This window comes from Henckelia pumila, chromosome 2 (genome assembly GCF_033568475.1).
Source record: "Henckelia pumila isolate YLH828 chromosome 2, ASM3356847v2, whole genome shotgun sequence".
NCBI lineage: Eukaryota > Viridiplantae > Streptophyta > Magnoliopsida > Lamiales > Gesneriaceae > Henckelia > Henckelia pumila.
This window is the reverse complement of record NC_133121.1, coordinates 27879583-27896210: the sequence shown is the minus strand read 5'-3', so window position 1 is coordinate 27896210 and position 16628 is coordinate 27879583. Positions and strand designations below refer to the sequence as shown.

The window sequence follows — 16628 nt, the reverse complement described above, 5'->3', positions numbered from 1 at the left end:
TGCTCCCACTTCCATTCCGGAATTTTCAAACTATGCATTAGACCACCCGGTTGATGATGCTCCACCTTAACCTGCTGACAAACAAGTCATCGGGAAACATACTGGTAAACACTACGCTTCATTCCTTTCCACCAGAATCTCATACATAGATCCTTATACATCTTAGCACTGCCTGGATGCATAGTGAATCTACTACGATGAACTTAGGAAAAAATTTCCTCACGCAAAGATGAATCATCAGGCACAACCGCTCTACCAGACAAACACAACAAACCATCAGACTAAAAATGGAAACCAGAGGTGTTGTCTCCCTGAGAAAGCCTGGCTAACTTTTTCGTCTTCGGGTCAGAAAGTTGAATTTCTCGGATACGAGCAAACAACGCTGGCTCGGCTAACACTGAAAATACTCAAATCCCTTGCTGATCTCTCTTGTGGAAAAAATTGAAACCCAAAGAACACCACTCATGTACAGCACTAGACACATCACTAGTATGAAGGGCACTAACATATACCTTACGGATGAGCGCATCTGCAGCTGGATTCGCAGAACCCGGATGATACTTGATCTCACAATCATAATCCTTGAGAAGATCCATCCAACGACGCTGCCTCATGTTCAACTCAGTCTGAGTGAACAAATACTTCAAACTCTTGTGGTCAGAATAAATCTCAAAACGCTCACCGTACAGGTAATGTCGCCAAATCTTGAGTCCAAACACTACCGTAGCAAGCTCTAAGTCATGAACCGGATAATTTCTTTCGTGAGCCTTCAAATGACTGGAATCATAGGCAATAACATGCCCATTCTGTGTCAACATGCAACCCAAAACCTGGAGATATGTGTCTATATAAACCACATAACCACGTGCGCTAGTCAGACGTCCTCTCAACTCATCAAAGATGTTCTCACACTCCATAGACCAGACAAAAGGAACATCCTTCCACGTCAACTGCGTCAGTGTCCTACCAATCCGTTAGAAATTATCCATGAATCGTCGGTAGTATCCTGCCAAACCCAAGAAACTACGAATCTCAGAAGCTGTCGTCAAACGCGACTAATTCAGAATAGCCTCTGTCTTACTCAGATCCACTGAAACATCATCCCGAGAAATGACATGACTGAGAAACACTACTCGATCAATCCAGAACTCGCACTTGCTGAACTTGGCATACAACTGCCTCTCTCGAAGAATCTACAGTACAAATTTCAAGTGCTGAGCATGCTCCTCGATTCTATGGGAATAAATCAGAATGTCGTCGATAAACACCACGACAAACCTATCCAAGTATTCTCGGAAAACCCTGTTCATTAAATCCATGAACACTACTGGTGCGTACGTCAAACCAAAAGGCATCAATAAAATCTCATAGTGACCATACCTCGTACGAAACGCAGTCTTTGAAACTTCCTCATCACGAACTCCCAACTGATGATATCCTAATCTCAAGTCAATTTTGGAATACACTTAAGTACCCTGAAGCTCATCGAACAAATCATCAATGCGCGATAAATGATACTTGTTCTTGATCGTCACTCGGTTAAACTGTCTATAATCGATACAGAGGCGCATAGAACCATCTTTCTTCTTGACGAATAACACTGGCTCTCCCCAAGGCAAAACCCTTGGACGAATATATCCCTTGTCCAACAAATCTTGCAGCTGCTGCTGCAGCTCCCTCATCTCTGATTGAGCCAGACGACAAGGTGTGTGAGAAATCGGTATCGTTCCTGGCACGAGCTCAATTCCAAACTCAACCTCGCGGACTGTAGGAAACCCTGGAATCTCATCGAGAAAAACATCTGAGTACTCGCAGACAACTGGAAAATCCTCAAGGGCCCTAATCCCCATGGATGCATCAATAGCATAGATAAGGTAGCCTTCCCCACCAGCCTCCAAAGCCTGGAAAGCTTTCAAATTTGATACCAAAGGCATAAGGGGTTGTACTCCCTCCCCATAGAAAAACCAGCTATCGCCCTCAACCGGAAGAAACTGCAATATCTTCTGATAGCAATCCATAGTAGCTCTATACGCAGTCAAAAGATCTATACCAAGATACAATTAAAATCCTCCATTGCTAGAATCATAATATTCACCGCTATCTCAGAACACTCTAATACTAAAGAGCAACCCAAGACTAATCACTTAGCTAAGCAGAATGACCAGTCAGTGTAGAAACAGAAACCACTACGTCTAGAGACACAAACGGTATTCTATGACACTTAACAAACCGTGCAAAAATGAAAGAATGTGATGCACCGGTATCAATGAGAACGAATGCAGGAATGCCGCATAGAATAAATGTACCTACAATAACATTCTCGTTCTCCTGCTGAATCCGATCCTGACTCAGCGCAAACACCTGTCCAAAAACACGAGGCCTTTGATTGGAGCTCCCTATAGACGGTCCCTGAGACTTTTGCGAAACGTAAGACTGAGAACCAGAACCAGAAACTGATCCTCCAGCAGCCTGCGGGCAATCTCTCTTCATGTGGCCAACCTCGCCACAACGAAAACAAGCTCTTATCCTATGACACTTCTCATTCGGATGACGGCCTCCACAAGTCGCACACTAACCCTGACTTTTCTTCTTCCCAAATTGGTGAAAACTCCCTGAACCGGAACCAGAGGAGGAAGAAGACACACCCTGATTCTTGAAAGATTGAGTCCTTGGACCCAAAGAACTAGCTGGTCTAGATGAGAGAAAAGACCTGTTACGTCGAAGACTATCCTCCGAATGATGACATCGACTAACCAAACCCTCGTAAGTCATGTCGTCACCAAAAACAACATGGTCATGGATCTCCGGACTAAGACCCTGAAGGAAAATATCATACTTTGCCATGGAGCTGCCAAAAATATGTGGACAATACGATAATATCTCAAATAAATTCTCCTGATACTCATCGATAGACATCGTGCCCTAATTCCACCACTTTCAAGCACGCCCCTCCACTAGAAAGTTAACAGTCTCCATATTTTGCTCCTCTGTGCACTGAAACTCCTGGAAGCAGTTCTCCATGCGTTCTAACCAATTCTCCGCATCCTCCAAAGATTAGCCTCCAACCAAAGGCTTGGGACCCATATGTATGAAACTATGCATACTAAAACGGCGACGATCATCACGATGATGACGATGGCCTCGGCGATGCTCACGATTGTCCTCGTCACCCCAGCGTCCACCCCTGCTACCATGACTCTCATCAAAGTCTGCCATCTGATAAAAGGCAACAATGATTTTCCCCAAAACTATATTTCTAGATCCCAAATTCAATGCATGCTCTGATACCAACAAATTTAGTGACCTAGACCAGAATCAACAACTAACAGAGTCTTAAGAAAGCAATTAAATCTTAAAACACAAATAATTAAATTCAGAGGAAACTTAAACCATAGATAAAAAATCACCGATAGAACAAATGGGCTAAAACCGAATAATATTTTGCAATCTCATCGAATGGAAATCACTAAAATCCAAAACTAACAAACTGATACGGAAACAGGCAAAAACCATGGAACCACTGCAGCTCAACGAGTGTTACCTTCGGGTCCGTTCAACCTAAGCCATGTCCCATATAATAGGGTGTCCAACACAAAATACTACGGACGTGAGCATAAAACTCTCATTACATAAGTACGAATATAGATATACCATGCATACACGTGCAATATGTCGGGTACTGAAAAACCTATCCAGAAGACTGATCAGTCAAGGCACCATGATATGTAGCACGTTGGGCCGTCGCATAAGGAGGTGGCTCCCATACCATAAAATTGTGGATATATCCGGACCCAAATCCTTGGAATCCATCCACTAAAAATACGGGGCTGAGCGACCCTTACTATGGCTATGCAATCAAGGCATAAAGCTCAACATGTTCATGCATGCAACATAATATCAATGAATATACAAATGCCACAGAAAACATGCAAACATAATACATGTATATTCAACCTGATATCTCGGATAATACGTTTGTACTTCTATCCAGACAACTCAACCATCCTAGCAATCTAGCAGTTTAGGTACACGAAACCCAAGCCTATAAGCAATAATAACCGTATCACTTATAATACTCTAAAAGCCTTAACTAAGCTATTACATACTCCCTAATCTCTATAGGGATCCAATGTTATACTTTTGTTCGTCATCAGCCCGCTGATGGCGACTGCCTCAAAACTTAGGCATTGCTTTGCTACTATCCCCGCAGCGCTCCTTTACTCCCGGCCCTCCAATAAAATGCCTAAAAGTCCTTAAAACCTAGCTATAAAGGGAGAGGAGAGGAATTAGTGCGAGTGAAAATGGGGGCTCTCAACCCCTATTTATAGTCATAGATTGGATGGTCCGATCTCCTCCTTCAACCCCCTCCGAACATGTGCCCCTCGCTGTGATGTCATTGCTTACGTAATACGTTCGGATCGTTCGATATCCATGAGTTGTCAAATCAAATCCATATTCACTTATCCAGACACGATCGGATCGTCCGATCTCAAACTATGCTTCCGAACTCCATGCACTTCGGATGGTCCGATCTTAGGGTTCGGATCATCCAATCCTTCCGATATCTTGGAACTCTTTGGGCCATTTTCGAGTATTTTGAATTTATTTTTCAACTCCTTAAACTAATTTGAGAATCCTTTAATCATGTTTTAGCCAAATAATCATAATTAGACACTTGATTAACTTAATTCAGATACGGGCTACTACATATTCCTTACTGAATTTAAGTTGTAACTCAATTAGAGTTTGATCTGATTTGAGAAGTTGATACTAGGAGTTCCTTTCAAGGGTTGATTGGATTGGATTTGTACAAGTTGTTGTGTAAATCAAACTCTTCTAGTGAAATCTTTCTGAAAACAGAAGAAGGGGAGAAATTGCATTTACTTATTTGATATGTCTTAGCAATCCAGTTCAATTTTGCAAGGAATATATATTCCGCCTGATTAGATCAGTTCTTTCGAGCAAAATACATTTAAGCTAAAATAATTTGGGTCCGAGCTGATAAATAAGTTTAAGTTTGCAAAAAAAATAAAATTATACTAAGTGTGTATACCCCCCCCCCCCCCCCCCCCCTCTTCCCTTCTCTTCTCTACACACGCCCACGATCCTAACATCAAATATTTGTATGATCGAAGAAAATCATAATTAAATCTTCAGGAGATGGTAAAGAATCGAGATGATATCAATTTCTTGTAATATCACAGTTATTATATCCGAGAATTTCTTGTACTTATAAACATATCACACATGTAATACTTTATATATATATATATTGATTTTTTGTCTTTGCATTATATTTTTTGATTAATTTCTCTGTTATTTTTTATATTTATATTATTAAATTATTATAATGTGTTATTAATACGAGTATTTTTCAAGATAAATAATATTTTTTTATTTATCATTCATTCTATCCTACAAATAGGGGTGTTTAATTGAAATAATAAGCTACAAAATTCTCTCTTTTTATATTTATACAATTAAATTATTATAACGTGGTATTCATACAAGTATTTTTCAAGATTAATTATGGAATATAAAGATGAATTTCTAGGATATAGTGGTGCAAAATATACCATATTTGAAAGCAAAATGTAATTTTTTGAATTAACATTAGATGAAAATAATTTTATAATACTATCAGGTGCATAAAAAATTATCAAAGGTCATGGAAAAACAAACATCATTTTACGAAATGATACGAGTTTATATATTGAGGACGTAATATATGCTAGCAATTCTAGTAGAAATTTTCTTATCTTTAAATATATCCCCTGAAATGGGTATCGTATTGTAGTAACTCGAAGTCTATTTTACGTGATTAAATAATAAAACATGATTAATGAGTCATTACCTAAATAAACCAAGTAATTAAATAGTTCAGAAAATCAGAATTAAGCATCAGGTTGTCTAAAGATTTTTGAAATTCCGAAGCACGGTTTGGAAGCACCGAACTGAGTGGTAAAGGGATCATAAGCAGAGGGATTCGAGCTTCCTAACAGGGATCGGAACGTCCGATCAGGAGTTAGCTCATTTGAGGTTTCAAGAGTTTATGGACACGTAGGAAATTGGAGCTTTCGAATGGTAGATCGGAGCTTCTGATCAGTGGAGTTCAGAGACGTGGAAAACATGCGAGTTTGGAGCTTTCGAACTAGGGATCGTTGCTTCTGAACTCCGTCTATAAATAGGTGATGCCTTTCTCACACTTGTTGTGTGTTTGGAGTTGTTTTTTGAGTGTTAGTGTATATTTTCAGTGTTTCTAGCCATTTTACTCGAAGGTCGGGAGGTAGCGAGCGAGGTGAAACGGACTTGTAGCGGAGCTATGATAGTGTTGTGTCTTTCGACATCATCAGGCTGAAGATGGACACATTTATATTCTGAGATCCCTAGTAATTATTGGGAGTATCTAATAGCTTAGTTAAGTCTAGCTTTTAGATAATGTTTTAGTATGATTTTCACTTGGCTTGTAGTGATGGACTATAGGCAGTTGTAACAGAGACCAGTAGTTGTGGTATGTAAGTATTGACTGTGATATCCAGCGAGTATGCATTCTTATATGTTATATTTTATGTTCCATGATACACGTTTTATTGTTTTATACATATATTGCATGCGCGTATACATGTTGAGCATGTATCTCCTTCGCAGTGTTCTAAAATACGGCACCTTGGACCACCTAGGAGCTAAGCGATTGTCCACCACCCCGGTTTTTAGACAATTGAAGTTTCTGGGAGTTATTACATAATTGGTCGTTTAAGACTCATAATCAACGCCTAGATGCCTCAAAATCTGCCTAAGCGACCGCCTAGATTAACATATAATATATTTTTTTTATTTTTTATAATTACAATTATAATTTTTTAAAAATATTATTTGACATATTTGCCCATCAATTTGTATCAGATGAAGACGAGAAATATGTCATGTAATTCAAGTTTGAATCTGATAAAGAGGAATTATTGGAGAAATATTAATATGAACAAGATTAATTAGATATTTAAATAAAAAATCACTTAGGTAGGTGAATTTGATATAAAAAAAAAATATTGAAAAAATATTAAGATGGACCGGACTAGAATAATTAGATCTCTAGGCTAAAAAAAACTCGTCTGGACAGCCGCCTAAGCTTCTAGGAGCTAGGTGGTGGTTGACTGTCCGTCTATCACCTACCGCCTACCGCTCATTTAGAACATTGCTCCTTTGAGATAGTGATTTGTGATAGGGTCGCTCAGTCCTATATTTTTTTATATGGTCGGACACCGGAAGACACCGTGATGACGAAAATGACGTTATGGTAATCTTGGCGAGTGTGGGAGTTTACTCTGTGGTTGGATTCCCAGATAAGTACTACACACTCATTTGCGACGATTTTGAGTAGTATGGTACTTGACCAGTTACCTAGACACATTTCATTTGCATGTATCATATTGAGCGAGTGTCGTTCACGTCTGTAGTAAACCGTACCCACAATAAGGTGATTAAGTGTTAATCACGATTATTAGTAAGAATAAACAAGATTAAGGGAATTCCTAATGGGATTAAAGAATTGTTAATCGAACTCAGGAAGTCCAGAAATGTCCCTAGGGTCACATGAACGGACGGTCCGAATGAAGAACGGACGTTCCGAAGCGTTCGGACGCTCCGATAGCAAGATCAGACGCTTCGATCTGAGTAGGGCTTATGTCATCGACGAGGTCAGCTAGATGACATCATTGCTTACATCACGGATGGGACTTCGGACGCTCCGAAGTAAGATCGAACGTTCCGAACAGTTGGTGGGATAGGTGTATGTTGTGCATGCGATCGGGTTGACACGTGGCGGCGATCGGACGCTCCGAACCGGGATCAGATGGTCCGATCGTAGGCTATAAATATGGGGTCCGAGGAGCTTATTTCTTGCACCATTTTCCCTTTCTTCTCTCGGTTCTTAGTGTCTTTAGGCGGTTTCCTAGCTTCTAGGCATACCTCGGGAGTTGGCGAGGCGTTCTGATGGTCGTAGCGGAGCTGTGTCCAAGAGTTTGAACTTTCGACACCAACAGGCTGACGACGGACGCAGGTATAGCTTTGAGTCCCTAGTATTATTAGGGAGTATCTATTATCTTGCTTTTAGAGCAATAGTAGTGACTCAGATAATATTGAATTGTAGGCTTGGAACCTAGAGCGGTGTACTAGGGTTTTGCCTACTGTGATAAAAGTACGTAAGCACTGACCGAGATAGCCGACATGATATATGATCCTATATGTTGAATTTGTATGTGCTTTGTATATACCATGTTTTACCGCTTTAGCACATACATGATTTTATACTAGACTACATCTCGTGAGTGGTGGGTAATGTGAGGGGAGGCTCAGCCCCGAATGGTTTTGTATATCACCGGGAGAAGTCGCGATGGCGGAGACTGACGCTATGGTGGTAGGGGAGTATACGAGTACCCGTAGACTAGCTATCCAGCACGATACTATATATTCGTCGGCGCCCCTGAGCAGAATGAGTTTTATTGAGTTTTAAATCCATTTGCATGCTTCATATATTTTTATATATCATTGCTTTCGTATTGAGCGTAGTCGCTCATGCCCAGTATTTCTGTATTTCTCTGGACACCTTATTCGATGGGGCAGGTCTCAGGATAGACAGCGCTGGTGGTCGCAGAAGGCTGGAGACCAGGGGCCAGGATTTCAGTGAGTTCCCTTAGTGGTTAGGGATTTCGATACCCTATTCGATGTGTTTGTATTAAATAGGTTTTACCTTGGTTTTGGTGTCGGTTGTATTTTCCCGACGGTGTTGGATTTAGATTCTTTACCTTTCTGCTGTTAAAACTTAATTATGTTTTGCTTAAGTTTATGCATGCTTAATTAAACTCTGATTAGTAGCGGATCTGGGTTGGGTCATTACAACGTCTGTGTTTTTACTATGGACACTCCATTCGATAGGATAATTTGCAGGTTATCCATGATTGGATCAGTGGTTGGTCAGTGATCAGAGCTTAGGAGCAGAGGTTGCCGGTGATTCAATTTAAGTATATATGTTGTATTTATTTTATTCGATGGGGTCAATGGAAGTCTCGTTTCGAAAAATTATGAAGACCGACAATGGAAATCCCATTTGGGAAAATTAATGCGTTGAAATATGTTCCCGTTATTATCGATACCAAAATTAAATAATACATCTATGGAATTAAAATTTAATAAAAACATGCAGCATGAGTAGTAGGTGGAAAGATTGAAAATATATATATCTCTAGTATATCTCTAGTATAAAAGTATGAATGATGGGTAAAATTTTTTCATTGTGAATTTATAACTTTGCACTCAAATTGTGTATGGATCAAAAAATATGTATGGAAAATTATGGAAAATTGAGGTAAAAAAACAAGGGCAAAAAATCTATTTTTACTATAAAAGTATGAATGATGGGCAAAATTTTTTTATTGTGAATTTATAACTTTGCCTTTAAATTCTGTATGGATCAAAAAATATGTATGGAAAATTATGAAAAATTGAGGTTAAAAACATGGGCAAAAAAGAGATTAAAATTTTAGTCAAACTTTAAAGAGTGATTTATTGCATCATAAGTAATGAATGTGTATTTAATTTTTCATTTATATTCAAATATCATCTCAAAATTAATTATTGATAGACTATGTATATTATATAATATAAAATTTCACACACTATATTTAGTCACAATTTTTTATATTGTAAAATATTGTACTTTTTGATTGGTGAAAAAAAATAAAAGGTCATTGACTAATAATGACACAAATATTTAAAGTAAAAATAACCGAAAAAATTTGTCCTAATTAGATTATTAATTAATGATCAATAATTTTACACAATAATTTTGAGATATATTATATTTTTAATAGTAGCTAAAGGTTATTTTCTCTTTAATCAATAATTATCAATTACTTATTTATATTAATAAATTTACTTTTAATATTTGTTTCTCAATATTGATTTTCACACATTCAATATCCCCTAAATTTTACACTATTTTTTCTATCCAATGCCCATGAAATATTTTATATTTATATTGCCCACCATTTATATTTTTTTATAAAATAAATGATAGTTTAAAAATGAAGCACAATTTGTAGTGACGTAAATCAACATGTCATTAAGTGCCAAAAATATTGAATTTTTTTTAAACAATAAAAATAAATATAAAAAATTTAAATCCATTAATATAAATAATTCGATGATAATTATTGAAGAGTAAAGCTTAAAACGTAATTCATATTTATCGAAAAAACTTAAAATCCAAACATCAGATCTTCAGTTACTATTAAAAAAATAATACATCTCAAACAAATAAAACAAATAGATTATTTGATTATTACTTATTTTATTCATATTATAAATATGAGTATATTTAAAATTATTTTTATTTTATATTATATCTAATATAAACTGTCTCACGAGTTAGTTTTGTGAGATAGATCTCCGGTTTGACTCAATCCATGAAAAATATGATTTTTATGTCGAAATATTATTTTTCATCTATATATAGATCGGGTCGAACCGTTTTACGAATGAATGTTTGTGATACTGTCTCATAAGAGACCTACACAGTTTTAAAAAGTTTAATTAAAAGAATAATTTGAAGTAATAAATAATGATAATAAAAGTAAGTGGATTTAGTATTTTGTTATTTTCATTACTTATCATAATAATAATTTATTTATTTTGATGATGATGATAGTTGTAGTGAGTTTGGTTATATTTGTTAATATGTCATTAGATTTTCATCAAAAGCAAAAGATTTTGCAAAATAAGATTGTTTATTATCATATATATCATATTACTAATATAGTAGATTAATTGATAATTATTTTTAAAAATATTTTTTAACTATAACAAAAATATAGCATTTATTATGAAAATGTAATTTGATATAATTTTGAAGGTTTTCAGTGCAAATAAATGGAGTGATAAATTAATAATCAAAATATTAAATATTATTTAAGTATTTAAGACTCAGACTATAGAAAATGATCGATGAAGTGATAGTATATAATAAGTTTAAAATCATAGTACGTTAAGTTATTTTTGTTTACTTCCTTTATGAAAATTTATTTTAATTTTATTATTTCTATGTTAAATGAATCATATTATAATTTAATAAATAATTACAAAAATATTATATATGTTAAATAAAAGTTAGAAAATTTAAATAAAAGATAAAGTAATAAATTAGTATGACATAAAAAATTATCAGCTTAAGAATTTTAATTATTATGTTATTTGTTAATTATGAACACTAATTTCATATATTATTTTATGTAAATACTAATTGTTACAATTATATCTTATGATATGATTTTTCATTTGGCCATTTAATATTTTGAGTCAATATACTAATAAAATCACCCCATATTTACCTAAATAAATTTAAAATTTAAACATTAGACCCTTAAAAAACATTAGAAAATCAATAAGATTTATTCATAGCTAAATTTTATGCTCTCTTCCATCGATAATTATCATTGTCTTATTTTACTTTTTGATAGGTGAAAAAAAATAAAGGTTCATTGACTACTAATTACACAAATATTTAAAGTAAAAATAACCAAAAATTTGTCCTTATTAGTTTATTAATTAATGACCAATAATTTTACACACAATAATTTTGAGATGTATTATATTTCTAATAGTAGCTAAAGGTTATGCCCTATTCAATCAATAATTATAAATGACTTATTTATATCAATAAATTTACTTTTAATATTTGTTTCTCAATATTGATTTTCATAAATTCAATATCCCCTAAATTTTACTCTATTTTTTCTATACAATGCCCATACAATTAATAAAAATCTTTCATAGTTTTTGGTAATATATTGCCCACCATTTATAATTTTATAATAAAAATAAAAATTAAATTCATCAATATAAATAAGTAAAAGATAATTATTGAAAAACAAATTTCAAAACGTAATCCATGTTTACATAAATAAATTTAAAATTCAAACATAAGACCCCTAACAAAGATTAGAAAATTTATATATAAGAATTATTCATAGCCAAAGGATATACTATCTTCAATTAATAATTATCATTGTCTTATTTTACTTTTTTTTTTTTTTCCAACAATGAGTTTTTTTTTTCTTTACACAGTTTATCTTCATGCGGGTCAGGAGTGGATCTAACTCCATTTTCTTGGGCCTGGTAGAGCGGTCAATTCCAATGGGCCCAGTTGTCGTCCCAAAAAAGCCCACTTAATGGTCTTTGATATATCCTACACAACAAGGCCAAGTAGAGGTTTCGGATCCAGGCCTACAAGTCTCACTTACTTTTTGATACTAACTTTTCATCAAATGTCTATGCATTTATGTTTCAAAAATATGATATTTTTCTAATGAATTTTTTTTTCCTTCTATTCATACTTTTACATATAAGTAGATTAAATAAGTCAAATATAATAATTAAAAAGTAAATGTCAAAAAATAATCTTCATTTATCGAAATAAATTTAATATTCAAGCATAAGACTCTAAAAAACTAATAGAAATGTAGTACATCTCGAAAAAATAGAACAAATAGATCATTACATGGAATTATAATCATTATTAATTTTACTTTATTGTAAATGTGAATAAATTTAAATATATTTATTTTTATTTTAAATTATATCTAATGCGTTGTTCACGTGTGAGACACGTGATTCTTATTAGTATATCTAAATTACTGATTAGTTTAATAAAATCAAACTGGTCAAGAGATATTGTTCGGCAGAGAAATACCCGGTCGAGGTTTTACAAAATGAGAACGTTTCGGAGGTAGAAAAATGTCTAAAATATTTAAAACCAAAAAATATAATAAAAATAATATTATTAATATAATATATTTATAATTCGGGTCAAGACGTGAATCCCATCGAGTGGAGATTATTTGCTCGATCCCTCTCCTAACATTGATCGGAACGGGAAAAATCCGAGTTGGGAAAAATGATGGTCGGATATTCTTTGGTTAGGAATGGAATGAGATTCATGATGAGTCGAAACTTTTTAGGGATTCTTCCAGCCCTAACCGAACTGTCCAATGGGAGATTCTTGATCTTTTATGGGACTGTTCTAACGACAGATACACCAGTAATAAAATTACCTATTATTAGAGAGTTAAGTGCATTTTATTGTATCTTTGTAATCAAATTACCTGCTAGCCTTATGTTAAGCTCACAAATTAAAGTAGTGTAATAAGGATGCAGGGTTAAAATGGTAATCAGGTAAATATATATGTTACGTTTATTACTCAAATCAAAATAAAACTCAATACAATTGAAAATATTTCCGGTGGAACTGCTTTTAATTTTTAAATATTATTTAGATATCAAAATTTTTCCAAAGTTATTTCGATTGAGTCCATGCTATTTCCCTTGACCTTGGACAGAAAGTAAAAATAAGTTGATCGATTTATATATTTGGGTACCAAATTTGATGAGGTTGGGATCGAAGGTACCAAAATCCATTTTATGGAAAACTTTTGAATATTGTTAAAGTAAATTTATCATGATTCTTTAAGAGTAAGTCTTCAGTGACTAAACACGGTCTCACGGATCTATATTTGGGATATGAGTTAACCCGATTCATATATGTAATTAAAAATAATATTTTTAATATAAAAAATAATATTTTTTCATGAGTTACATTAGGTCAGAATTTTGTCTCATGATATTGATCATGAGATTATCTCTCCTTGAGTTTTTGTGATTATTTATGTACAAAAAACGTCAATTATTAGTTTATTTTCCAAATTCGGATACAGTTAACTTCATATGGAATAAAAATAGTCATATTAGCAAATTCGATTTAATTAATCCCAACACATAATTGTGAAAAACAATAATAATGATGATGATGATGTACGGAAGATTGGTATAAACTTTCATTGATATATTCACCGTTACTTTGTGTGAGTAGGATTTCAATCTTTGAAATGCTTTGGCATTTCTTTAATTTTTGGGAGTCCCATCGTCGTCCTCTTTGCCTTTTGTTTTTGTTTTTGTTTTGTTTTGTTTTTGTCCCTTTTTTTTTTTTTTGGTTTTTCTTCCTTTCTGCGTGTCTAATTATTGTAATCATCAATATTTTAACTAAATCAAAATTTTATAAAAAGAAATTTATTACACTAGTATATCTTTAATCAACTCACTTATTGATACCACGGTTGTTATTTAAATGGGTATATATGTGAGACCTCTGTCCTACATGGAAAAAATAAAATGTTTAAAATGACTTTAAAATGAGCTATAATGAACTTCTATAGCAACTTGGGTTAATCATTTTTGTAAAGCAAGAATGGATACGAAGTAGTTGCTATAGGGATCCATTGTGTGCAGTCGCGCAGGCCTATGCCCGGGGCGTGATAAAATAATAATAAATTATTTGATTTTAAATCTTCATAGGTCTTTTTTGTGAAATGGTATTACTGATTTATATATGTATGACAAGTCGATCGACATATATCTATAATGAAAATTAATATTTTTGATATAAAAAAATATTTTACATGAGTCGAGTCAAATAGGAGATTCTTCTCACAAAATTACATTTGACTGTCTGATAAAAGTTTTTGTGTTTAATTATTATCAATATATATTGCATGGTAGATTTGCACCGCATATCGCTGAGGCTTACGTCGTTCTCGAGGGGTGTTTAGCAGCTCAAAAGTAAATTTTTCATGACTAGGTTTTGGAGACGGATTCACTCTTAGTTGTCCAAGCTTTATCTTTCAGATTTCCTTGTGCACCCGAGGCTCATGTTCTTCATCACATTCACAAGATCCGACGTTTTCATCCTCGATCTATTATACAATTTAACCCTCGTTCAGCAAACTCTGTGGCTCATCTAATAGCTAAACATGTGTTATTTGTACATCAAAGTTTGGTTTGGGATGAAGCTTGAAATAAACATTGTCCGTGGTTTGTTATGTGAAAACAGACAGTGTTGTACTTGGTGTTGTAACACTAACAACAACATAGTGCAGCGAAAATTTAAAGCGTAAATAATACACAAGTAAATAATTTTGCACGAGTATAAAAACTCGTGCAGGTGCCTTAGGGCTAAATATCACTAGAAAACGTAAGATTAGTCTTACAAAGCAATACTAGCGATTTTACGAAAAATCAATAAATCTTAAATTCCTCAACAAGTTGAGAAATCAAACTTGCATCCTATAAAATCATAGTACAAAATAAATAGATGCAACTCTCGTAGCCTAAGTTGAAGAGACACAAAAAGATTTTCAACAACACAGTTCTCACAGTGTTGTCTCTGTTGTCTTCAATACTAACGGCAACACGGGGACAAATAACAACGAAGGTTGCAAAACCTTGCTTCAGAATCTTCAATTCTTCAACCAGAATTCTTCGATTGTAGCTCTGAGAATTATACATCTGAAACGTTTTCTTTCTTGTGCGTGAAAACCTCCCTTTATTGATTAGCATCCAAGTCTTAAAGATTTCCTTAGATAGAGTCCTACACGAATAAGGAAACATGTTTAAGTAGGAATAAAACTCTATCAAATTTAGCAAATCATATCATGATAATATCTAATACTTAATATATCTATTAACTCCCTTATCAATATATAATTGATCATGACAAATATATTTCATAAGATATTCTAAATATACACATAATATTTACCAAATATTTAACTTGTCTAGAAAGTAAAATCAAATATTATTTAATAATTAATATCAAAAATATCAAGGAATTAAAATTCCTTTCAATCTCCCCTTTTTTGCTTTTTGGGCAAAACAAAGCACAAGTAAGAATTAAATATAAACTCCCCCTGAGTTTAAAAATCCTTCTCCCCCTGAATTGTAAGTCTCCCCCTGAAGTGTTGTCCCTCGTGTTGGTAACACCAAGGATAACACGAACCATGACTTAGGGATTCTATAATTCATATAACGAAGCATAAGAGGATTAGAAGGTGTGAATCTAGTTAGGATAGATTAGAACAATATAGAACATAACTAGAGCAAACAAAAACAGTTATATTAAACAAAAGGAACGAAACTAAACAACGAAGCAAAAATTAAGGAAATAAGCAAAAACTAAAACTGATCACTTAGTGATCCCTCTTGATCAGTAGCTTCCTCCTCATCATTTTTAGTCCTAGATGGACCAGCTTCATCTTCTTGTGCACTATCTCCCCCTGTTTGTCCTGAAATGCCAAGTTGTCTGCGACAATCAGCCAACACTGTGCTATAGAAGGCAATATCTTCATGTGCTTGAGCAATTTTCTCCTCAGCAGGTGTCATCAGGAGCTGAATGGTAGCAGTGGTAAATTCCAGAGGAGTAGGAGTAGACACTGTTTCTTCAGTGTTGTCACCCGTGTTGGCAACACCAGGTGCAACATCAGCAACTGCAGCAGCATGGGTAGAAGTGGAAGTCCATGGCAAATCAATTACACGATTTCCCTTGAGTAACCCAACTACAATCTTCAAAATCTCTGGTTGATCAGTTAACTCTTCAGTGATGTTGCGGATAAACCTTTGAGATTCCAAAATACCAAAAATTAAAGATGGGAATGACAGTTTGGTAGACTTAAGTCCTCCATCGGCAAACTGGAGCACCGTCTTGAATACCAACTTCCCAAAATTGAAAGGACTCCCAGTCCCTATGG

The 16628-nt window shown here is 34.4% G+C and overlaps 1 protein-coding gene across 1 annotated transcript; it reads right to left on the bottom strand.

Moving 5' to 3' along the window:
* Window positions 1-1466: 1466 nt before the first annotated feature.
* On the bottom strand, window positions 1467-2490 carry LOC140877427 (uncharacterized). Its single transcript, XM_073280961.1, has 2 exons — window positions 2163-2490; window positions 1467-2044 (listed from the first exon to the last, which is right to left on the bottom strand). Exons 1-2 carry the CDS (start codon window positions 2488-2490, stop codon window positions 1467-1469), a joined length of 906 nt encoding a protein of 301 aa, XP_073137062.1.
* Window positions 2491-16628: the final 14138 nt, after the last annotated feature.

Excerpts from the sequence above, each read along its gene's own strand:
- LOC140877427 (XM_073280961.1), bottom strand. The coding sequence starts at position 2,490 with ATGAAGAGAGATTGCCCGCAGGCTGCTGGAGGATCAGTTTCTGGTTCT. Across the intron at positions 2,045-2,162 it reads TTCTGTTTCTACACTGACTG|ATCTTTTGACTGCGTATAGA; the intron begins GTCATTCTGCTT and ends ATCTTGGTATAG.